The 25,745-nt window shown below is 42.3% G+C and overlaps 1 protein-coding gene across 29 annotated transcripts in view; it reads left to right on the top strand.

The window, feature by feature from the left end:
* KIAA1217 (KIAA1217 ortholog) overlaps positions 1 to 25,745 on the top strand; it is a 753,165-nt gene that overhangs the window by 709,121 nt on the left and 18,299 nt on the right. For all 29 annotated transcript variants that reach the window (XM_074324916.2, XM_088789215.1, XM_088789195.1 and 26 more), the window contains 5 exons: positions 4,385 to 4,551; positions 15,292 to 15,467; positions 20,230 to 20,360; positions 20,918 to 21,065; positions 24,531 to 24,954. In XM_074324916.2, coding sequence (XP_074181017.2) covers positions 4,385 to 4,551; positions 15,292 to 15,467; positions 20,230 to 20,360; positions 20,918 to 21,065; positions 24,531 to 24,954 — 1,046 coding nt within the window. The remainder of the gene's footprint in view (positions 1 to 4,384; positions 4,552 to 15,291; positions 15,468 to 20,229; positions 20,361 to 20,917; positions 21,066 to 24,530; positions 24,955 to 25,745) is intronic.

Below are 25,745 nucleotides of genomic sequence, written 5' to 3' on the forward strand. Positions count from 1 at the left end.
GGCCATTGCCTGGAAAGGGTGAAGGGCATAAAAAGGAGCAAGGTTCTGAGCACAAAGTACACGGTGACACCCCTTACTCTGTCGGGCATGTTGAGAACAGAATGCAACACGCCCCATGTGGGTGTGGAGAGCAGATCCTATGTCCTGTGAATCTAATCTGAAGGGGAACTCGTTTACCATTCAGGGTCCCCACCCACCAGATCCAGCTCCATTCGTAGATTTTGAGGTTTCTGCCTGTAGATCTCAGCCTGCTGCTGCCACCCCCCAGCCTTCGGCACCTCCTGACACTCCAGGTGAGAAGGGGAGGCTGACAGAGGCTCCTCCTGCCCACTCTGCATAGAGAAATAATTATCACAGCTGACTGCAGCGGGGTGGGGGGTGGGGGGCCTCCTCTGTGCCAGACACCAGCCTAAGCTGTGTACACATGCTTATTCCATTATCTCACACAATAACCCTTATATCCATTTTACAAATGAGGAAACTGACTGGGAGAGAGGTTAAATTACTTAGCCAAGGTCACACAACTAGGAAGTGGATACTGAAAATGATTTCCAGGTTTCTGGTTTAAATAATTGCATGGATAATAGTGCCACTGACTAAAAACAAGCCTATAATCTGTACTCATTTATCTGTGTATTCTTTATTTACTACTTTCTGCTAATTTTCTGTTGGGTTATTGGTGTTTTAGGATTGATTAGTAAATAACTTTTTAAATAGTAAAAAGGTTCGTCTTGCCTTTCCTGTATGTCTTTCATATATGAGAATTTTTGTGGAGTGGAGAAGATTAATTTTCACTTCACCAGGCTTATTAATCTATTTTTCCCCCTGTGGTTTCTGAACTTCCTGCAATAATGAGGAAGACATTCCTAATTCAACGAGTAAAAAAAAATTATTCATATTTTCTTATGTAATTTTTATCTTTATTAATATTTTGATCTATGATTCATGTGTTCATCAAACAAATATTTATTGTACAACTAAGGTGTGTCAGGCATCATACCTTAGTGAACAAAACAGACAAAAATGCCACCATTTATAGAATGATGTTTGATCTACTTAGATATTCTTTTAGTATACTCAATTTGCTATGATACTGTTAATTATTTTAGCATTGGATTAATAGTTGACTATATGCAATTTCCTTTGATGAAAGGAATGAGGTAGGAATCCATCTTTGTTATGTTTTTCTTCATAGGATTTAGCTATTTAGCTCAACTAAGATTTTTTACTATTTGTTTTCCGACATCACCCTATGAAAAACTAAATACTTGTAGATACTTGGGTTATTTCTAGATTCCATTCTGAACATGGATTGGTTGTGTCTGTCCCTGAACCAGTGTTATAATTTTAAAATTACTATAGCTTTATAATAAATTTTGATTTTTGAAGGGATTCATTTCCCTTTGAAAAGAAATAAAAATAAAAACAAGCCTATAGAGACAGAAAGAGGTCTGGGGAATATGAGTAGACATAGTGATCTGACCTAGTTGTAGAAAAGTCCTGTAGTGAGGTGAAGGTATTTGTATGTGGATCTGAAGAGAATTGTGTGCTGGAGACAAAGATAGGGGAGACATTGGCAGGTGGTGGTGGTGGAAGTGACTTACTTAGAAAACATGTCCAGTGAGAGGGGAAGCAGGCCCAGGACAGAACAGGCCAGGATTTAAAACTTTGGCCAAGGAAGAAATTAGAAAAGAGATTAACCAAGTTGGAGCAGCAGAGAGGTAAGAAGACGAGGGACAGGAAAGTTTCAAATTAACTAAAAAGGACAGAAGTGACTGACAAAGCCCAGTGTCACACCAAGGAGATGTCACGTCAGCTCAGCATCAGTTGGGTCAACAACTGACCGTTGGCCACAATATAAAGAGCTATTTCAGTGAATGATGGAGTTAGAAACAAATTTTAGTTATAATAAAAGAAGTTACAGATGAAGAAATTTTTATAAATGAGTATAGATTCCATAAAGAAATTTGGTTGTGAAAGATGTTTTGTAAAACCAGTCATTGGCGTTCAACGCTAACAGATGGCATGTAGACTGAAGCATGTCCTCCATGCAGAAGTTTGGTGAGGTGCCCTGGTGCCCTCAGAGTGTGTAAGGAGAGGGAGCTAATCGATTAAGGAGGAATGTGTGCCTTCATGTGGCTGAGGAATTAGCAGAACGGTTCTTATTACAAACGGGAGGTAGGCAGGTCTCTAGCACAGTGTCATTTTTGTTGGAGAAATGCCTATTAGTTGTTTTTGTACAAATGATATTGTATGGTGGCTATGTGTGTGTGTGCATGTGTGTGTGCATACATGTACCACATGCCTGTCTGTATGAGTCATGATAAAGTAACTTGACGAATTCTAAAAGAAAAACTTCCCATTTATTGTGATTCCCTCAGAATACCTGATCTTGAAGATGCTATGTTAATTCTCACATGATGTTGTTTTCGGAAATGTTACTGGATGTCCTTTTACTGAAGACCTTCCCAGTTGGTGAATATTCTTTGGAACAATTGCAGAGATGGCAAATCTTGCTTTTTTGAGGGTGATTTTGATTTGAGGGTGTTGAGCTCCCAAAAGTCGCTCAGAGCCGTAGTGATGATGGGAGTGACCATTTAGGCTCATAAGAAATACAGGGGTACCTTGGTTTTCGACCATAATCCATGAGCTCTTAAACATTCGAAAACAGCCAACAGCTAGGCCACAGGATCTTGCACTCAGAGGAAGCTGTGTGACATACCGACTTCTGAGTCGTGTTCGAAAACCGAAGCATTTACTTCCGGTTTGTGGCATTCATAAACCAAAATGTTCGTCAACAGAGATGTTCAAAAATCGAGGTACTACTGTAATAAAAAGCTCACTGTCCGCTTCGCTAGCGTTCCTTTAGAAATCCTTAAAATGCTTTCTGGTCTGCTCCCTGGACTTCCCCCACCGGACCATGAGAGGCCTGGGAGACCGGTTCTATCCAGGTGAGGACTTGGTGTGCCATCCGTTGGTGTTGCTGAGGCCAAGCATTAAGAGGACTGTTGTGAGGCTCTCCAGCGCTCCCTGGCACACCACCTATAGCCCATGGTAGCAGCCTGTGTGGCTTGCCAGGCTGCGGGTGCTGGGAAAGGAAAGGTTCCCATGGTTGCTGAGTCAAGATGGAAAGACAGGCCACTGTGCTGTAAGGACTCCACAGTATGCAAAGTAATGACAGGGTTCTGTCATGTAAGTCCAGCCCGACATATTGCAACCTTCCATTTTGTCCTGTACAGGAAAGAGAGCCCCTTCAGGGGGTGGGGGTTGTGGGGATATATATATATATATATATATATATATATATATATATATATATATATATATATAGAGAGAGAGAGAGAGAGAGAGAGAGAGAGAGAGAGAGAGAGAGAGAGAGAGAGAGAGAGGAGAGGCTTCTTCTCTGGGGGCGTGTTCCATACAATCACATTGTCCCAAAAAGGAAATAGTACTTTCTTTTGATACCTATACCATGCTCATCCTGTAAGAGCTCCTTGGGATCCTTTCTGAGTCATTCTTAAAGCAAACTTGTTCAAATCAGGCCCTTCCCAGATGGACTTAGAAAATATTTTAGGCTTATATAAGTTGAACTCGAGACGCCAAACTTTATGGCAGCTAGAAAACTATTTAGGAAGAGTTTCTTTCTGCTGCCTTTTTGATTCCTCGCCTAACGAATTTTCACATCTCATCTGATTTTCTTACTAAAGATGTGGGCAGAGGTCCTGCTTCTTTTGGTCTGGAAACCTGAAAGGATTCAGGAACGTATTCAGTTCTTACTGGTTTCCCCTTGGTGATCGGCCAAATCTCTGCCCAGAATTAAGTGCATTTCTTGGGATACATCTGCCTGCAGGAAATAGTCATGGAAGCATTCTGTGTTAGGTCCCAGAATTTTAAAATTATTTTTCTGCTATAAAATTATAGATATTCACTATGCAGATTTAAAAATACAAAAAGCAGTGTAAAAAGTGTAAAACTCATGGAATACCACCAGCTGGAGATACTGTTAATACTTTGTTTTGGTATATACATCTATTCTCTGTGCAAACCTGTACATTTAAATATAGATAGAGAGAGGCAGACAGACAGACAGACAGACAGAAAGCTAGCTGTGTTACATACTGCACTGATCTGCCTTCCTTTGGCACTAAACTTCTAGAAGATTTTTACAGACCACACGTTATAATACTGCATGAAGTTTCCATAATTTATTTAAACTCAATTCCTTATTTTTGCCATTTAGATGACGACATAGTTTTTTTCTTTTTTAATTCACAATGAAGGAAGTAGGCATTTTTAGAGTTACCCGTCATCTGTATTGGGATGGGACTTAGCTTAGACTCTCCTTTCTGGCATTCTTAGGTTGTTTGCTGCTCTTTTCTCATAGGAGCGCCCCACGTGTCCGGCGGGAAGACTCTGAGCACCCTGGAGTCCTCAGGGCCGACGAGCCAGCCCCTGACTGCCGGCCCCTCGGCCATCCACATGAGCCTGCTGGATATGAGGCGCAGTGTGGCTGAACTCCGGCTCCAGCTCCAGCAGATGCGACAGCTCCAGGTACAGACTGTGTTCCTTGGGGGCGATGTTTTCTGTCTTACTTGCCCAAAGTCAGCTTTCTCCTCGTCCCACATCCCTAGTCCCACAGCACCTGCCAGGGTTCTTTCCACCATCTTTTCCGTGAACTGAACACCTGAATAGTAGAATCAGAAAGGCATGGTTTTCGCTCTCACACATATAGTCTTGGTCTAGAGCTTTCCACTGCGACTGTGGTCCATGTATAACCACTTTTTTAAAGCTATGCACACTTTTACACATGAAAAACAGCACTAAACATCTATTTTCCGGAGGACGGCTAAAAGCAGAGGAGCCCCATGGAACATTCTAACAGCCAGTTAAGACTTCCTGCCTAGTGTTTCAGCTCCTTGCTTTTCCCCAGTGGGCAGGCACAATGGTACGACAGTCAGCTAAGCTTTTTTTGCAAGGAACTATGATGTATTTAGAAATACGAGTTTAAACTAGATTAATTCACAAGGAAAAGAAGCCACCGTGGGTGATTTGTTGAGAAAAAAGCAGCTGAATTTTATCTGGACGGTGTGTTCCATAATGTTTTCCGTACCCTTTTCCATTGTTAAGGAATATATGAACTATATGGGACTCAAAGAAGAGGGAAAATGACGCTTCATTTCACAAACCCTGTTGAGCAAATCCCATATATCTGATGTACTGAGGTTGCTGGGGCGATGCCTCTCTTCATAATATCATATGTCTGTTTCGTGTGTCAACTTCACACTCCTGCCTTAGATGGGAGGTTGATCGTGGAGGATATAGAGCTGGCTTAGACTAAACCCACGCAGCCTCCCTGACTTTGAGAAGCTCATAGTTTAAACATCGGTAAAAGGCAAACCAGCCCAGGAGCCTGGAACAGCCGCCCAGGTGTGGCAAGCTCAGTAGCCCGTGGGGTCCGACAAGGAGAGGGCTTCAAACCACAGCTTCTCTCTCTCTCTCCAGCTCGCAGACACATGAGCCCTACATTTTTCACCACCTAATTAAGCTAAGAAGATGATTTCCCCTCGCCCTCTCCCTACCAGAGAATAAACAGAAAAGCAGCTGGCCTGAGACCTGCCCAGAAGCCCTGTCACGGCCTGTGAGGGCTGATGGACCAGACCACACGGCTCAGTGCTCAGGTCTCCAAGGCTACTCTGTTTCTCAGGCAACGTCCCAGACACCGTGGGCCTCCCATGCAAATTCATTTAAATCCTCTTCTGAATCATGTCCTCTGTGAATGAAATTCCCCGTCCTCTGCATTCCCTTCTCCTTGCTTTGCAATTTTAAAGACATTTTGCAATGAAATGAAGTGTATGGATTGGGCTGAGGGTCTGTGCCAGGGGGACAAAGTCCAACACCCACAGTGTCTGGGCGGTAACTTAACAAGTGAAGTGGAGGAGGGACAGTGGCAAGGTGGCCCCTCCACATGACAGTCACCACTCCGGTCCAGCCAGCTCTTAACCTAATGGAATCAGAGTCAGCGTTCCTCGATGTTTCAACATTTCAAGAGAATCGGGAAATACAGGTTTTATATGAAATATCTGTATTCTAAAAATGTCGGAAAATAATTAACAACCAATTATTTAGTAAATCTGCAAGGCAAATGACACATGTGCAGGCCAGAGAGGGTCTGTCTTCTCCCAGGTTCTTCAGGGTTTCTGGAGGGCAAGCCCCTTCTCACACTGCTGCTGGCCATGGGGAAAGTGTCGCTTCTCACAAGAAAAAAAATCCCTGAATGTATCATTTTATGGTAGTACTTACTATAGTCAAAAGTGAGCATTTGTTGCTTTGGGGGCAGGGGTGGAACTGTGGCAAACCTGACGCCAAGGTTGTGATAGGCATGGCTGTGGCATCGCCCTGTTGGTGCCTGGCATTGTTTGGTCCTCTGACTGGCTGGGAGGGGTCTCCCACAGCTTGCCACTCCTTCCAACCCTTGAACTGTGCTGTCTCCATCGCAGAAACATAGCTTCTCAAACAAAGAAGCTCTCCAGTCAAGGTCTAGGAGTGCTCTCTTAACCACACGGGTTTCTTTATTGCCCAGAACTGCTCAGCGTTTCTGGCTGTGGGGCGTAAAGAACAGAGAGCAGATGTGCTCTTGAGCTCAGAAGTGTGTGCAGTTCTAAAGAGCAGACACATGGGGAAAGATAAGTACTTTGTTTGCTAACCTGTCTGCTGTTGCTTCTACTTCAGTCTTTGTATTCTGTGTCTCTGTCAGCTTTCCTCCCCATCAAGCCTCTGTCTTTTCAGTCAGGGGAGTCTATTTAAGACAAAAACAGTTTAAAATAATTAAGCCCTCTCAGCACCAGTTCTCCTCCAGCATATGTATTGTATATACTCCAAAAGTGAAGTGCAACCCCAAAGTGATTATAAGTCCAATTATGGCCCTATCATTAGAGATATATGAAACTCTGTAGCATAGTCTCAAAAGAACAAAAATTGAATTAGAAATTCAAATGTTCTTTGAACTGTGTTATATAAAATAGTGAAACTGAATGAAATCCTTTGTGCTTGGCAGCCAGCTCCAGTAATTAGATAATTAAATCAGTGGAAAATCCTAGACTGGAGAGCATATCCTATTTGAGCGTTTTATTTTCAGAAATGATGGATTATTCTCAGGAAAAAAAATTTGATACAGACACAGTGGGTGCGTAGATTTCAACAGGACAAAAAGAATGTCAATGGAGGCAAATGGAACCTAAGCAGAAGGTCAAGAAAACCGTTAAAACTCTGTTCATGTCATGCCCTGCTTTCCCGTTTCACATTATCAATCTAACAGTATGGTCCTTAATCCTGGCTACCCAGTAGAATCACCTGAGGCCTTTAACAAAAATATCGATACCCGAATACCACTGCCAGAGTCTGACTTCATTGGTGTGGACCAGAGGCCAGGCACTGGTGATTCTAGAATGTTCCCGGGTGAGATTCTAGTATGTTCCAGGCACTGGTGATTGTAGAGTATTCCAGAGTAATAACCACTCTCAGGTATTATGAATGCTCAGTTCATTGAGATACCTCTTGGAAATGCTGAGTTCTCAGTCACTGGATGAAGCAAAAACAAATGGAGTATCCACCACCCTGTAAGTGTGAAAGACACACCCATTGACTTTAAAGCCCTGGCTTTAAACAATGCCCTTCATTCCCAGTGATAATCATATGTGTTCTCTACTTAGTTACAAATTGATACAAAAGATATATGGAACTTGATATTGTTATGTTCCCGTTCCCAGGTAACAGTTGGGTCTGCCATTAGCTGGCAGCAATGGTAAGGAGAACAGGTGAAGGTCTTGTACCTAACAAAGGTTCCCTTCAAAAGATGATTATCTTTATTTATTACCTTTTCTGGTATGATTTAGAAAAAAAATGGTGAGCTACATCTTTTTTCCCAAAATTCCACAGTGCTTGGATTTTAAGGTAATCCTATATTCACAGAAGTGACATCAGTTCTGCCACTCACTGTAAGCTGAGGGGAGAGACAAGCTTCTGGAAGAGACAGTACAAGTTCTGGGGGGCCAGGTGAAACTTGGTTAAAGAGAGAAGGATGCATCCTCCCTTCTCTAATTTCCACAGTTTTTTTTTCTCAGTCCCTATCTCCTTATTCTGCTTCCTGATAAATAAAAAATGGGGTTATTTTGAACTCAGTGTTCCATTTTTAAGACTACTGAGAATTTACTATGTCTTCCTATGAGAGGAGGAAGGTAAAACATCAACATAAAAAAGAAGCATAGCAGTACACAGAGCCCTTGTATTTGAAATGATATAATTCCGTATAGTTATCTTAAGGTGTCTTTTTATAAGATAGTGCCTCACAGAAACATGCCAGTCTCATTTATCTTCTGACATCCACAGTAATGGTGTGGGACTGTGTATCTCTGAGAAAAGCACACGAGGTTGACCCTTGCTGAGCAGACCTATTTTCTCCCACCAGGCATGCATAATAAATGGAACTAGTATGGGAGTTGACAATTAGGCTGCCATACAATATGCTAGTCCCTAATCAAACCTTCACACAGAGGCCAGCTAAGATGGGGAGACTTTTTCCAGATAACATGTAGTTGTGACCTCGTGCCCTTTCCTTTGTTCCCTACAGCCTGGGGAACTTACCTAGGTGGTCAGGAGTCGTTCTGGGATCTGGCTATCATCACGAAACTTCCTAATTTGTGGTATAACCACTGTTCAGTGTCACTGCGAGGCAGGAAAAACAGCTCAGCTATACTATTGATTAGTTCAACTATACTGTTGGAAAGACTGATAGTCTTAGACTTTACCTACGAAATCAAAATTGAGGATGTGAGGCATATGTCTATTTTGAGGTGGATGGAATTAGGTTTAAACAGTTTCCTAGTTTCTATATGAAATTAATATGGATAACTTATTTGGTACAATTAAATTTTTAATAGCCAAAAACATTATTTCTGTTGAATTATTTTTATAAAAATATCAAGGTATGACATCTACAATAAACTTATATTTCCAGCAATGAGGGGGTTACTGCAACTATACTTGCCTTCAAACTGTTCACAACTAGAAAACTGAAAAATAAATAAATGTATGAAACAACTATTTCTAAATATTGGACAGACAGCACAGGATTGTGATCCTTAGGAGAATGGAAACAAAGGATCTGTACCTACAGTTGACTCAGCTTTCTGCCTGGGAACCCTTTTCAGATTATGACGCTGAAAGGCATAACCAGAGCACAGCAACAACCATCTTAGTTGAGGAGATAAGATCAAAAGTTTAGAGAGCTGAAGCAACTAGAATTCGTGGACTGGAGTACCAAATAAAAGAAAGCTCTGTGAAGAAAGAACTATATAAATCCATGGGTCTGTTACTGAATAAGCCAAGTGTGTAGCATGAAAGACCACTAAGCCAGGCCAAAAAATAAAAAATAAAAGGGAGGCTGTAAGATAAAAAAATTCCCAGAGCTCACACAGGGCTGGGAGATGTTCATGTTTCGACAAGCTAGAGTAAAGAGCCCTTATTGGCCACGTGAGACATTAGTAGTGATCAGAGAAGAGCCATGCTTCAGTCTTAGGACTAAAATAGCCCCTGAATAAAAAATACCCTAGGTTTACCATAACAAAGAATGCAATCAAACCTCTAAAAAACAAAAATGATCCACAACTAACTGAACCAACTGCCAGAGAAAGCCCAACATCTATAAAGGAAAACAACAAAATCCAGAACTGTATGTCCAGCATTCAATCACAAATTACTAGACATGTGACAATGCTGAGAAATGTGACCCATAACCTTAAAAAAATAAAAATCCATCGTGGAAATCAACCAGAAATGACAGGGATAATGAGATCAGCAGGACTTTAAAATGGCTATTATAATTATTCCCAAGGATTTAGAGGAAGACATGGACACGAGACAAGAAATGGAAGATATGAAAAATGTTTAAGTGGAACTTTTAAGAACTGAAAAATACAATTTCTGAATAGATTTAATAGATCCATCACTGCCAAAACAAAATATCAGTCAATGTGAAAATAGAAATAGAAACTGTCCAAACTGAAGTATATAGAGAAAAAAGACTGAAGAAAATGAACCAAAACTTAGTGGTTTGTGAAACAATGTTAAGTAGTCAAGGGGAAAGAGAAAAACATTAGAAGAAATTATGGCTGAAATATTTGCAAATCTAAGGAAAGCTGTAAATCCACAGACCAAAAAAGCTCAATAAACCCCAAGAATGATAAGCACTAATGAAACCTCACCGAAGCACATTGTAATCAACTTGCTCAAAACCAGGAGTAAATAGAAAAATCTTAAATTCAGCCAGAGAGGGGAAAAAAGACACACTATGTACAGGGAAACAATAAGAACCAACACTGACTTCTCAGCAAAGACAAAAGTTAAGTCAGAAGAGAATGGATGACGTCTTTAAAGTATTGAAAGGAAAAGCTCTTTCAGAAAATAGAAGACACTTCCCAACTCATTTCATGAAGCTAGGAGCAAAATCAGTCAGATGTTACAAGGAAAAAGAAAAACATAGACCAATATCTCTCAAGAAAATATGTGTAACAAAATCCTTAACAAAATGGTAGCAATTGAATCCAGCAATATATAAAAAAGATAATACGTTATCTTTGGTTTTATCCCAGGAATGCAAGATTGTTTTATTATGAAAAAAAGATTTTTATTATGAAAAACAAAATAAGTCAATGTTTTTGACCCTATTAACAGAATAAAGGTGAAAAATCATATCATTTCAATAAGTGAAGAAAAACATGACAAAATTCAACACCGATGATAAAAATACTCAGCACTTGAGGAGAAGGAAATTTCCTTAACCTGATGAGGAATGTCTGAAAAACCTATAGAATCTATAATTAATGGTAAAACACTAAGCACATTCCCTATAATCAAGAACAAGGCCAAGGAAGTCTGCTTTCACTTCTGTTGAACACTGTACTGAAGATCCTAGCATGTGCAATAAGGCTAGGAAAAAAAAGGAAAAGGCATGCATTTTGGAAAGTAAAAACTGTAATTAGCTTTACTCACAAATTACATGATTCTATACATGTAAAATCAAAAATAATATTTTCAAAATGCTGTCAAAAATCAGCAAATTTTAGCAAAATCACTAGAATCAAATCAATAAGTAAAAATGTAAAAATTTTAGTACATACAATGTGCTAAATCATACAATGGATGTATCCATACAATGGAATACCGCTCAGCATTAAAATGAATGAACTACGAAAACACTCAGCAACATGGCTGGATCTCAAAAACAATATACTTAAGGAAATAAGCTAGACACAAAAGATTATATATTGTATAATTCCTTTTATATGACATTCTAGAACAGGAAGAACTTAATCTATAGGGACAGAAAGCAGATTGGTGGTTTCCTTGGTCTGGGGGTTGGGGAGTTGATTGGAGTCATGGAGGAATTTTCTAGGGTGATTAACAGTGTTGTCTATCTTTTTAATGGTGATTACTTTGGTGTATACATTTGTCAAAACTCATTGACCTCTACCCTTAAAATCAGTATACAGGTGGTTCAAGTTACAATTTTTCAGTTTTGCCATGGTGTGAAAGCAGTTCACATTCAGTAGAAACCGTACTTCTAATTTTGAGTTTTGATCTTTTCTGGGCTAGCCGTATTCGGTAGAACACTCTCTTGTGAGGCTGGGCAGCTCCCTGCCAGCCACACCATCACGAGTGTAAACAACTGGTACTCTACAGTAGAAAACTGTGTTAGATGATTTTGCCCAACCACAGGCTAATTACTGTAAGTATTCAGAGCACATTTATGGTAGGCTGGGCTAAGCTATGCTGTTCAGTAACTTAGGTGTATTAAATGCATTTTTAGCTTATGGTATTTTCAACTTATGCTGGGTGTATGGGAATAAAACCCCATCTGTAAGTCAAGGAGCATCTGTATTTTACTGTTTGTAAACTATACCTTTATAGAGTTTTTCAAGTTAATTGAAAATGTAGGTATCACTGCTAAGCAAAAATAAACATAATGATTTGAAGTGCTGATGACTAATTTATGTGAAGCACTTAGAGAGCTGGTGTTGATCCTGCATCCTGCATTCAGCACCTTTTGGCACACTGCTGGGGTGAAGTCCTGGAGACAATGGCAGGAACGCCAGGAGGTGCATGGGGGTGGGGGCCAGAACAGGACTAGAGGAAAGTGGAAACAGAATCTGTGTCCATGTTTATTCCTTCATGATTAGCTCATTGTAGTCCCGTGCCAACCAATGTGCTACGGAAAATCCCATGGAGTCCCTCTAGCTGCCTCCGGTAAGCCCCTCTTTCTGGGAAGGAGGGTCACACAGCCTGGAACTCTGGGCGTGTCTCTCCCCTACCATCCTCTTTGAGTAGTATAATTTGAATGGGATCTGACCATGTTACCAGTTGAATAATTTGAATATTACGTACAGTTGTGTTCTTCTGACATGTCTGTAGGCTTCTCAGAAACATTTTGAGAGTCATTCACATAGCAATTATGTGTTGGGGACCTACTGTGTGCCAGAAACTGTGCTTGTGCCTGGAAATAAAGCAGATATGTTCCCTGACACGCTCTCTGGCATCCTAGCTAGCAGATGGTGGTGGGAAAATTACTGGGTTGAATTTAAAAGACCTGGGTCTCACCCTGATCCTGCCCGGCAGTTGGCCAGTGGCTGTGAACAAGTCACCTAACCTCGCAGGGCTTCACTTTTCCCATCTTTCAAATTTCAATTTTAAGAATTTTAAATAGTCCAGCAATAATTTCCAGCTTGATAGCCATTGCTACTGTCCACTGCTGACTGGGCTGTAACTTGATTGGAGCTTGTCTGTGAGGTGTTTGCAAGAGGACAAGATGCAGAGAGGGCTGTGCCACACAGCTCATGGCATGGTGACAGCATCTATCCATTCAAGGGCCCTTTTCTTAGATCACGGTGCACATCAGAATCATCTGAGTAGTTTAAAAAATTCTCAGTGCCGAGGCTGGACCCCAGACCAATTAAATAAAAATCTCTCGGGCAGACCCAGGCATCAGTCACTTTTAGACACATTAATCTTCTACTTATTTGTCCCTTATATACCTGTTACCATTTATCACTCTGCCCCCAAAGGAAATAGCTCTGTGGGACTTGACATATGGCATTGAATTTGAGTATACCATTTTGCTAGCAAGTAGTGTTGCTATGCGTATTTAACAACCACTGCAGTCAGAGCGAGGCAGGACATTAGAGCTGAACCCAAGGCATATCTGAGCCCACGAGTTACCCCATATGTCTATCATTTAGAAAAGAGTTTTAGATTCTCCATTGTCTGTTATTACCAACATTGCTGCTTAACTCAATTCATGCATTCAACCAATATTTATTAAATGCCTGCTAGTGTGTCCTGGAGACTGTATGGAGAGCAGAAATTAACCAGGTAGAGGGAATAGCACGTGCAAAGTCCCTGTGGCAAAAAGGAGTTTGGCCAGTCAGAACAGAAAGGACGTTCACGTGGCTGGAGCAGAGAGAGTGCCAGCTGCATGCAGTGGGAGGGCACTGGCGATGTGGGAAAGGCCCATCCCGTCCCACGCAGAGTGGGCAGAGCTGTGCTGCAGAGAGCATGAAAGGAAGGCACCCTCTGGGCATTGTCTCCAAACATGGTGACTTTCAGCAATATACTGACTGTCTGTTTTTAAGACCACAATACACAGACATTAGCAAAAGCAGTATGAGAGCATGATCATGAGTCACATAGAGGAGGTAACCCAAGAATAGCACATTTTTATTTGGTTTCCTCCCAGACAGAACTACCGGCCCTGCCCTAGGGTTATGCTCCCTGATAACAGTAGCCGGTATGTACTGAGAGCTAGGGTTGTGCCAGGCACTAGTGTAAGCACTTTATTGCCTCATTGACTCTCCATTACCAGCCTCTGAGACATGAACTATTACTACTACTTTGTAATGGATATAGACACAGACAGGTGATTAATAGCTTGGCTACCTCACACTGCTGCTAAGTGGTGCAACTAGAAATGGAACCCAGGCAGGCTCTTCCTGGATGGCCAGCTGATCATGGCGCTGTGCTGATATGGGAACGTGAAGGTGACTCTGCTTGTAGCTCCTGTTGAAATGTCTTACCTTTATTCGGAGAAAATGGAAGCCATGATGAGGTTTCAAGCCGGTGGTAACATGGCCACAGGTCATTATCAGCCTGCACAGATAATGGACCATTGACAAAGACATCACTGCTCTTACGAGGTGGTATACAGTGGTTATAGGACAGTTTGCAAAAGCAGAAAACAAAAGGGAACAATAACAGCTAGTTGAAATTTCAGGGGGACTTTAGGTATAATGTAAGAGGCATAATATAATTACTGTTTCTGAGGCTGATTGAATGAATTCACTTGATGTATGTGCTGTCAGAAAATTGTTCTGCCCCTGGGAAACACTTAACACCTTCTTGGAAGCAGGACTCAAGTGTTTGACTAGATTCTTGTGAAACCTGGATGCAAACTCACACATCCTATGCTCTCTGGGATGGGAAACAAGAGTGCTCTGGAAAGTGTACGGAAATTGTGGTCTTATGTATGCAAGCAGCCTATGGATAATCCAGGGAAATGAGTAAACTGCCAAGAGCCTTGGGTTTACCTGAATCATTATCATTACCACCATCAACACCAAGTTCGGTGTTTTATTGATCTGTGATTACATGGTATTTGGTGAGTGGGCCCATATAAACAAGAGGGACACAGCTTCTCTTTTAACTGATATGCTGAAATAGTCCATAGTCTAATCAACACTTGTTGAGTACCTATTCTGTACCAACAAGTATCTCATTTAATCCTCAGAATAGCCTTGCCAAGGAAGGGAATCCCCAGCTTCAGAGATAAGGAAATGGAGACCAAGACAGTCTGGGTAGCATGTGTTGCAGTAGCCAGGGAGAAGGTTGAGGGTTTGATCCAAAATCCACTTGGCTCCAAAGCTGATGCTCTTGGCTGCTCCCTATGAAAACATGTCAGTGAGAGTCTATACCCATTGTCCATGCTGCATTGACCAGAGTAAAGAAAGAATCATGTCTTTTGCAGACACAGACATGAAAGTCTGCCTGTCAGTTGGCTGCTAAAACTCAGATGTTGGCTGAAGAAGCAATATTATATACAGTCTTTGCTCCGTTCCCATTTTCACTGTAATGAAGTTTCAGCTGCAGGCTGTTTATCCAAACCCACTTGTGAAGACTGCCAGGCACTCAGTCACCATAATGTCAGTCAGGCAGAGCCCGTTGAGGCTGATTTCTTTTGTTCAACAGCTGCAGAACCAGGAGCTTCTGAGGGCAATGATGAAGAAGGCTGAGCTGGAAATCAACGGCAAAGTGATGGATACGATGAAGAGACTGGAGGATCCTGTACAACGACAGCGCACCCTGGTGGAGCAAGAGAGACAAAAATACCTGCGCGAAGAGGAGAAGATCGTCAAGAAGTTATGGTGAGTGCCCGTCTCTTGTTGCATGTTTTGCTATTTGACCAGAAAAGGAAACCTGTCCTTGCCAGAGAGGAGGCCTCCCTAGATGGTGTTCGCTCCCTCTCTCCTTACTGAGCACGTTCTGTGTGCAAGTTAAGTTCTGCTTCTTTGGGGTATCCATGGACACTGTGTACCCCTCCGTCCAGGCTCAAGAAATTGAGCAATCCTCAGGTGACTGAGGTGGTCCCTTTAAAAGTTGGAGCGTTATGCCTTTTTGTAAGGCTCGGTAACACATAAAATTACAAGGAGCAAATGGCAAAACCCAATGATAAATGGGAAGTCTGCATTTAATCTCAATAAATTAAAACTAATAGCCAAAATAACACAGCACTAAAATTATCTTCCTGTTATTCAACTGTAGTTAAAATTGCAAAAGAAGAATTTAAATGTAAAGTACGTCTGATCCAGAATGAAAGATGCTTCCTTGAGCATTACCAATCTTCTATGAGGTTCTTATTGAAAGCATTTATCAAGTCCCTCTATTGAAATGAGCAGAATTTTATTACTCCCCAGTCACTAGGGCAGGCACATCTTTTATGTTAATGTATGTTTTGTTACGCAACGGAGATTTATCATGGAACTATTTCACCTTTTAGTATAATGAATAGTAATTTTTGTGGGATCTTCGAATGTTAGTATTTCTCTTGTTTCTTGGAAAGCTCAAACCTTCCACACTGGGATTGTAAGGGGGCAGCTGTCAAATTCTTTTCATGACCAGAATCACCAGAAGTCTCCACGATGGAAAGCACCTACACTCTATCTCCTATTCAAAATTTGAGCTGTAGCTTATATTACCTCAGGTGCCAATCCAATGTGTCTGACTAAAGTTAGAATGTCCCTCCCAGTAGCAGTCTAGAGAAAAAAAAAAAGAGTTATTAGTTTCCTAAAAAAATTAAATTTGACCACTGTTCGACATCTTTAAATGTTTTATTTAGTTCTTGCATTTATAGACAGTTAATCACCCACAATGAGTCAATAAAGCTGTTATTTGTCTACTGAATATTCCCCTTCTGAGCTCATTCCTATACTGGGCTGCTCATCTCAGAGTGGTGTAGAAATTAAAGACAACTTTTCTAGTCAAGAAGCAAGACTTATCTATTGGTTATTAGCTAACCAATAAACACAATTCTTAAAGAAGGAAATTTACTTTTTCATAATTTAATTGAAAAATTTATAAAATATTATTAAAAGTCTATATATTTTTAAAGAAGTTTTTGAGAAGACCCTTGAGACCCAGTTTTAGACAATTGGGCTGTCACAAAAATATTTTAACACGAATAAGATGTTCACAGGGCACCTGAGGAGCTTCAGTCTGGCAAAGCAGAATATATGAGTATGTGTATAGCAAAAACAGGTGATTTACGGGTGCCTAGTGAACCTACATGACACAGAGATTGCTTTGGGCTTCAGAGATCAGAGAAACTTAACCTGAAATAAGTTATATTTCATATGTCCCCAGGTTAAGGACAGTACCATGCACATTGTAGGGCCTCAAAACAGGTTTGCTAAACTTAACTGAGATGGCCTTGACGACAGGTGGGATTTCATCTGTGGAGGCTACACAGGGGGGGCATTCCAGGCAGAAGAACCCTGCAACCCAACAAGTCTTGGTACTAGGAAGGCACAGGATAACCTTGGAGAAGTGGGGTAGTCCAGTTTGGGGGGAGAGTTAGGTGCAAGATATCAATCATGTCATATATATTTGGTTTGCACCATTCCCCTTTGCATGTGCCTGCCTATATCTTAGACCATATTTGAGCTCTGCGTGGCTGTTTTATGTCTGTGTTTACCGAGATGTAACAGAAAGACCATGTAACAGAAGACCATGTAACAGAAATCTGGATTTCTGGCTTTTAGTGAAAGTTCCTGGGTCCAACCCCAGATTCAGAATTTCTCTGGATGGACTTTAGGACTGTGCTTTTTACAAACCTTCAGGAGAGATTCTGAATCATCTTCACATTTGAGTGGTACTGCTGGCCCAATGAGGAGGTCACTGAAGGTTTCTGGTCAAGGAGGTAAAAAAGTCAGAGCTATATTTCAATTAGGTGCTTCTGGCCACCAGGTCTACTGGTTGAGGAGGAAAGAGATTGGTGCCTAGGAAACCTTATTGGGCTCAACTATAACAGTCCAGACAAAAAGTCAGTAAGGCCTGAATACAGCAGTAGAAATAGGAATGGGAAAAGAAATCAAATGCAAAATGGACCAATTGGATGGATCAAGTGGTGAGAAAGAGCAGATTACAAAAGATAGCTGGAAGTTTCAACTCTGGAACATTAGAAAAACGATTCTCTCTCCTTCCCATCTCTCCTTTCTGTCTCCTTCGCCCTCCCATTCTCCTTTCCCTGCCCCTTCACTCCTCCTGTCTCTTTCCTTACACACACACACACACACACACACACACACACACACACACACAGAGGAAAATAAGTTCCCTTGGGGATTACATTAGGATAAGTTGCTGGTGAGCCATTCAGATGGCAGAGAAATAAAATTTGGGTCCAGAACTATAGTTAGAAATTGGATCAAGATAATTTCTCTTGGTGGGCTTCTACATGGAAATAATATTTGGGCTTCTACTAACAGTCAAGTGAAATATATTTCAAGAAATTAATGCTTCTTTTTAACCAAGGTAGAATGAAAAGTGACTTCAACGAAGAGAATGGATTGACCTATAAACCATAACATCTTTGAACATTTGACATTCTTTTGAGCAGAATTTACATCTCAAAAGTCACATCGATTACTATAATATTAAAATGTTATTTTTGGTATTCATTTTAGCTCCATTGTCTCTTTTACATTTTGAATGATTTATCTAAATGCTTTACCTGTAATAGAAATGTATGAAGAGAAGTAACATTGTTGTGTACAATAATATCAGTACACATTTGTGTATGTTCCATGCTCAACAAAGGGATACCTGTGACATTTAAGGGTCAACTATGCACAGGATTACGAAATCCAGGAGTCATATTGTACAGAAGAGATTAAAACAGAATTTTAGGCTGACTGACTTTGTGTCAGGTGACAGCTCTTTCAAGTATTAATTACAGCCTGGCCAGCTTGAGGGTTGCTAATGGAACAATGATAATATTTGGGTCTTAGTTCTTCCAGCAAAGCTTAGAAGGACTGGACAGTGTGTCCAGTCTACACATTTGAAAAAAAATTCTGTTTGGTTATGAAATGGGAAAGAATTTTTCCACACAAAGGTACCATGTGTAGAATTCTTATGAGAGATGGCATACACTCTCTCCACCTTAGGGCTGCAGGAGCTGTAGGAAGAGTCCAGTGGGTTCACATAACACCAAGTGCCTTTCCATAGTTTGTGAATGTGGACAATGAGCAGATGGGGCTTTCCATTTTGGTCCGAAGTTGCATCGTTTCATCTGAAGGGGTCATAGGCAGTTTTGGTCCATTTTCCATAACAGAAGGAAAGACGTCAGCAAAACTTTCATCCCACTGCTTGGAGTTGGATGAATTTGTTGTTTGTCCTGTGGTCCTTGTTGAACATATGTGACATCCTGCCTGAATCCCTCCTGCAGCTGCCATGCCATCCATAACTTCATCCGCTTGCCCAGTGGAAAGAGCCTCGGGGCAGCATCTTTTTGCAGATACTCTGCCTTCCTATTCGCCTCCTGCTGCCTGCTCCACAGACTCCCAGCTCCAGCAGTGGAATAACTGTTCACTTACTGCCACCTACTGGTTCTTCATCTGTCAATGTTTTCTTCCGCCCCATTTAAAAAGGGTTTTTCTATTGGATTTATAGACAAACTGAAATGATACAACGTGTTTAGGATGGGGTTATCAATATGCCCAGCAGACAGGATGTTGTTTGTTTGTTTGTGTTTGAAGTGGAAAACCTTTATTTAGTTCTATTGGAACTGGCAGTACCTAAGTGTGTGTGTGTGTGTGTGTGTGTGTGTGTAAATCAGATCTGTGATCCTTTCTTCTCTCTGTAACTTGAAAAGGAAAGTCAATCCTTATGGATGGGACAATCAGTATAAACCAGAGATTTAGTCAGGGGCGAGTTTGCTCCCCACCCATCCCCCAGGGACATTTAATAATGCCTGAAGACATTTTTTTTTTTTTTTTGTCACAATGTGAGGGGAAAGTGCTACTGTCATCTAATGCATAGAAACCAGGGGTGCTGCTAAACATCCTACAATGCACAGGACAAGCCCCCACTAAAAGAATTAGCTGGTCCAAAACATCAAGTGCTAAGGTTGAGAAGCCAGATCTGGGTTGCTCGTTTTGCTCCACTACAGCATTCTCTCTCTGTCTCTCTCTGTCTCTCTGTCTGTCTCTCTCTGTCTCTGTCTCTGTCTCTCTCTCTCTCCCATCCCAACTCCACCTTCCCTCCCTCCATCTCTCCCTCTCTCATCTGTCATATCACAAAGTACACACACCCCTCCCCTAGTTGGCATCAGCACCACTAAAAATGAAGAGTGGGTCCTTTGTCAGCCAGCCACCGTCTTCCCTCTGGCCAACCTGGGCGTCCTCACGGACATGCCCTGGGGAAAGGTCCTTGCACCTGCCTGACCACTCAGCAGAATATTTTAAGCCAAACCAAGTGACTCCTCTAAGAGGTGCTCCCACCATCCAAGTGGAAGTGGGAGGGGCTGGGACACAGGACCCAGTGGGAGGTCCAGGCGAGCCCTTTGCAGCTGCACCTGTGCTTTCTGAGGACCTGTGTTCACTCCCATCCATGGTCTTCTCGCTCCCCCAGTGAGCTGGAAGACTTTGTGGAAGACTTGAAGAAGGAGTCTGCCTCTGCTGGCCGCGTGGTGACTCTAAAGGATGTGGAAGATGGGGCTTTCCTCCTGCGACAAGTGGGAGAAGCCGTAGCTTCCCTGAAAGGTGAGCTCCCTGAAGGGAAAAGTCTGAAGCGTGTTTCCCAGGGGGATTAAACATCTGCCAAACAGTGAGGGCTTCATGCATTCATTCACTTAATCACACAAGCATGTATTCATCGAACACCTACATGTGTCGGGCACTGTTCTGAGCAGTTGGGATCCATCACTGAACAAAACAGGCAAGTGTCCTTGACTTCTTGGAGCTTATGTTGTAGTGGTACTGTAAGATTTAGGACTAAATGAAACTAACAACAGTTTCCCCTCACTGGGCTCTTAAAATGCACCAGGCACCTGTGCCAAATTCATTAAAGACAACCCGAAGGGACAGTTGACCTTATTCCAAATATAAAGACAGGAAATGTGTCCGAGAGGTGCTCTGCCTTTACCCAAGGTCACTTTGAACCCATCTCTGTCTGACACATTTCCGCCCCTGAAGATGTGTGAACGCGCTGTGGCCGGTGAACCCCATGCGCTCAACCCTATTCTGTGTCGGGTGCGGGATGCGGGCTTGCCCTTCTGGCTTCTTTTCCTACGACTCACCCAACTGCTCTTGGCCTGCAGGAGAATTTCCAACCTTACAAAACAAGATGCGAGCCATCCTGCGCATAGAAGTAGAAGCCGTGCGGTTTCTGAAGGAGGAGCCGCACCGGCTGGACAGCCTCCTGCAGAGAGTGCGGGGCATGACGGATATCCTGACCATGTTGCGGAGGTGACGGGGCTTCCCGTGGGACGCAGAGTAGGGGGCGGTGTGCTGCCACGGTCGGGAGTCTACGTTCTGGACTCGCAGGCTTCCTCCGTGCTGCCGGGACCTTCTCCATCGCTGTGGCATATCACATCTCATTTCCCGTGTCCTGAGGAGGCCGCGGCAGCCCCCCACCTTGACTTCTATGGTGATGTGGCTTGTGGTTCTGATTCTTCAGCACAGACTTGCTGCGTTTGGCACATGCTAGGGCTTAAAATTTACTAGTAAACACAGTGAACGTTTTCTGAAAATCATTTGAAGGTGGTTCTTTTCAATAACGTCTCAAAGTTTAAAGAATGGATCAAAATATATTATTAGCATCCTTTATGTGAGGGCATAGATGACTTCAGTTAGGGGAAAATGAGTGGAAATAAATAAAGCCTTTCTTGAATTACCTACTGGAAGAGTATCTGAGATATTGTTGGTCCCACCTAGAAAAGATAAATGGACACCCGTGGGTGGCACACCCCAAGCTACCCTTACCTGACCATAAAAAAGGGGTCATAGTGGAGGAAAGACTAAAAGAAATCACTGACTCATCCATGACTTTCACTGAAAAGAAAATTCTTGAACTCCATACTCATGTAAAAAGCGCTGAAATATATGCATGCAGGGTTGTGTTGCCAGAAGTACCTTTATAAATGACATGTCATAGCATATACTCTGTCTTTGGGTGACAATTCGATCTCTTCTCAACACAATCATAACAATAGCTTATACCTTGAGCACTTTCTATGTATCAGGCACTGAACTAAGCTTCTATAAGTATAAGCTCATTGGGTCCTAATCAAAACCCTATAGGGCAGGCATTGTTTTTCCCATTGTATAGAGAGAATCTGAGGTTGGGGGAGGTTCACTGCAGGTCAGAGGAGGGGGTGGGATATGTACTGATAGTTTAACTCCAGAGATCACAGTTGGTTCTGATCTCACAGCCCGGCAGTCAGTAATATTTGGACATTCTGCTTGTTCCAGCCCTGGTGTTGGGTGTTAAAAATATAATAATAAAGACAAATAGGACCTCTGCCCTTATAAAACTTCTTCTCTCACGTGGGAAATGGACACAATTACCAAAAATAAACTATTTCCCAACAGTGGAAGTCCCTGAGTTTCCAGTTTAATAGAACTAGGAAATTGCAGAGACATTGCCCTTCAGATCTTAGACCAGATTTGAGAGCAGGTCACAAACTGAAGTAACATATAAGACAGTTTCTTGGAACAATTTTAATCACTAACTATAATCATTTGATCAGATTTATGAGAAAAATATACTAAATGTGCAGCTGACTTTTAGATGAATTATTAACCATAAGAGCAAGTGAGATTTTTCTAGTAACAGTGACCTCAGGAAAGAGGCTCTTTTGAGATGAAAACACTACAGAGCAGCCGTTTCATCACCTGCATACATTCCAGGATGCCAAAGGAATTTTGATTCAAACAATAGCCTCCTCCTACAGAGATCACTCAGTACTCGAAGAAATTGTATCTGGGTTACATTTCCTCTTAGGTTCACTCATTTTAAATTGCTAGAGTGAACTTTTTCTTGCAGGAGGATAAAAATCTGTTAAAAGAATTCTTCATTAAGCTCTTACCTAATGTGGTAACCCATCCGCAAAGCCTAAAACAAACCACCCTTGTTAAGTGGAAATAGATAGCAAGCTGGCAGATAGCACTGTCCCATTATCCCTTCTCTTCCCTGAAAAACAATTAAAAGAAAATTTGAGAGTCGGCACAGCGTGATAAAGCTCAGTATTTGTCTTATCTCCAGGGAATGCAAGTTCCAAAAAAAAGATAGGATTGTGTGTTTTGAATGTTATAGGACTTTTTGTCCCATACATGCTCAGCGGCAAGAATGAGAGAGAAAGCCAGTTAAGTAACTTGAAAAATAAAAGCTACTTTAGTTACCATCAGGCTGCGTATCACCAGCCTTTATACTACTCATTTTTTATTGGTATCTTTTGTGTGTAACGTGCTGTACTCGGCACTGTGGGACACAATGAAGACAGTAGGAATATGCATGCCCCACCACCACCAAGGACATGCATTTGTCCTGACACCGTGGCAGAGAAGATAAAGCAGGTGACATTCACAGTTCAGAGCAATTTAGCGGCCTGGGAAGATGCTGAAATATTTTTGTACGTGTTGAATTAGACGTGCTAGGATAACTAAACACAGCTGCCAACCAGGCACTTAGAAATGTGGACTGAAGTTCAAGAGACAGAGGGGTGTTCCTGCATAACTGGGAGGAAGGGAAGTAGGGAGGGAGAGAGGGATACAGGCAGGGAGGGAGGAAGGGAAGAGAGTTTTAGAATTGGAAGTCGCCTTCCTGAAGGTGATTACTGAAAATGGAAGCGATGGCTATAGTAGAATGAGAGAGAAAGGAGGGAACAGATCTTTGGGGATTGAAGAGATGGGGTAGGTAAAGTAAACAGCGAAAGAAACGGAGAACTGAGTAGCAGAGGAGAGATATAGAATACAATGTTTTTTTCCAAATCAAAAAGCATTTTAGTTAAGAAGGGAAGGAGGGACTAATTGAAAATTATAGGTCAGGTACCATGTTTCACATTGTCTTACATATAACTTTACATTGATCCTCACAACCACCCCTGAGGAAGGTACCGCAAGGCATTACCACCGTTGTCATCATCATCATCATTATAACATTCTATAGAAAAGTATCTGAGACTGAAAAAGGTGACGTTCCTGACATTGTATCAGTAGAACACGGTAGAACTGATATTTAGACACAGGTCTGTCTGACCCCAAAGGCCATGTCTTTTCCACTGCACCATGAATAGAGATAGAAAAATATCATCAAATGACCCCAGAATGCAGAGGAGGATGAGGACTAACCCAGCTGTTCGATTTGGAGTCATTGTTGACCTTGCAGAAAGCTCAGTCAAGTCCCAGTGGAGAAGCCAGGCCGCACTGGGCTGAGCTACAGGAAGAGCAGGCGGAAGGAATTAGAATATAGACTACCCCTCAAAATGTTTGGCAATGAAAGGAAGAGTATGGAGGGTTTAGGAAGCTTATGGGGTTAGAACTGGGCATGTGTGAGCTCTCCAGGCTGGGACAGGGAGGAGGTACTGTTAGAACTATGTATGTGATCATTTCACACCACCACCACCAGCACCCAAATACGACCGAATTGCATCAGGGAGGGCACAACAGTGCTAGTGGAGAGAAAAACCGAGCATCTCCTGAGGACAGGACTGAGAAAGCAGCTGCCAGAGATAACTAGGAGGTGATTCAAGAGCTTTAGGAAGCTTCTGGAAATGCTCAATCCTGAGCTGCTACTCTGAGATTTAGAATGTTTTCATTTTGCTGCAGAATCTTGCCTGGCTTTAGGGTGACACAGCATTCCAGTGTACCATGATAATAAAATGAAAGTTACCTGTTTGAATACTTAATGCTACTATGCATGCTCTCTCCTAGACACGTCACCGATGGGCTCTTGAAAGGGGCTGATGCAGCCCAGGCCGCACAGTATGTCGCTATGGAAAAGGCCACAGCCGCAGAAGTCCTGAAGGAGGAGGCATCCCACACCTCAGGCCAGCCCGTCCAGTGCACAGGAGTCGCGCGAGACGTGAAGTCGGAAGTGGTGCCCCTGACAGTTCACCACGCCCAGAGCTCTCCCGTCGTCATCCAGCCCTCCCAGCTCTCCTCCACCCTCCTGAACCCGGCCCAGCGCCTGCCGGGGGGCACTGGTCCACACCCGGCCAGCCCTCCAGCTATCCCCCAGGAGGTGACCTCAGCTCTGCAGTCCCCACAGACGCCCCTGAATGGTTCCGCCACGCAGAGCTTCTTCATAGAGGAAATCCACAGTGTGAGCACCAAGAACAGGGCGGCGTCGATTGAGGTAGAGTCCTCCCTTCCACTTCTCCTAACCCCATCAAGGACTGTAACACATGGTCCTTTCCCTCAAAGAGTTTACAGTCTGCTTGTAGAGACAATTCATAGATGTGTCAGTTATGTTTTTATCAAAAAAATGTACGTATATGAAAGGTAGACTTTAAAAAAAAAAACTATGAATGGGTTTCAATGGCCAGATTAAGAGAAAGGTCATCAGATTTCAGAGAAGGAGGAAGCACCTGACCTAGAGGAAGCTGAGGAGGTGGGATGCTGGTAACTGTTTAGCAACTGGCTCTCTGGTGGGAAAAGCCCTGATTTGTAATATTTGCCAGTGTCTGTAGGGTAAAGACTCCCAGCATCACTGATGTTGAGTTACAGCATGACGTCACTGAAGATGCAGTTGGGGAGATGTGAGAATTCAGCTGTCCTGAGACAGTGGGAGCTGGCTCAAGCATACCGCTGGTGAATGCAGGCCTGGGGAGGGTTTGCCACTGACCTTGAAAACTAAGAGAATCTGGGTAAGCAGAGGAGGTTGGTGAGGGCATTCTAGAATAAAGAAATGCTAGAGCAAAGGCTGGAACCATGAGGAAGTCTGTTTAACTGGAACAAGAAAGAGGAGATCAGGCTGGCAAAACAGGCCAGGGCCTGATTTGGGAGAGCTTGAAAACCAGCCCAAGATGTGTGAAGTTCATTGTGTAGATATCAGAGGAATGCTGCAGCTTGGACCAGTGATTAAAAAAAAAAAAGGCATCTTCAGAATATTAATCTGGACACAATATACAGAATTGGCTGAGGTGG

This window comes from Rhinolophus sinicus, chromosome 1 (assembly GCF_057876585.1).
Source record: "Rhinolophus sinicus isolate RSI-liver-muscle chromosome 1, RSI-T2T, whole genome shotgun sequence".
NCBI classification, from domain to species: Eukaryota; Metazoa; Chordata; class Mammalia; order Chiroptera; family Rhinolophidae; genus Rhinolophus; species Rhinolophus sinicus.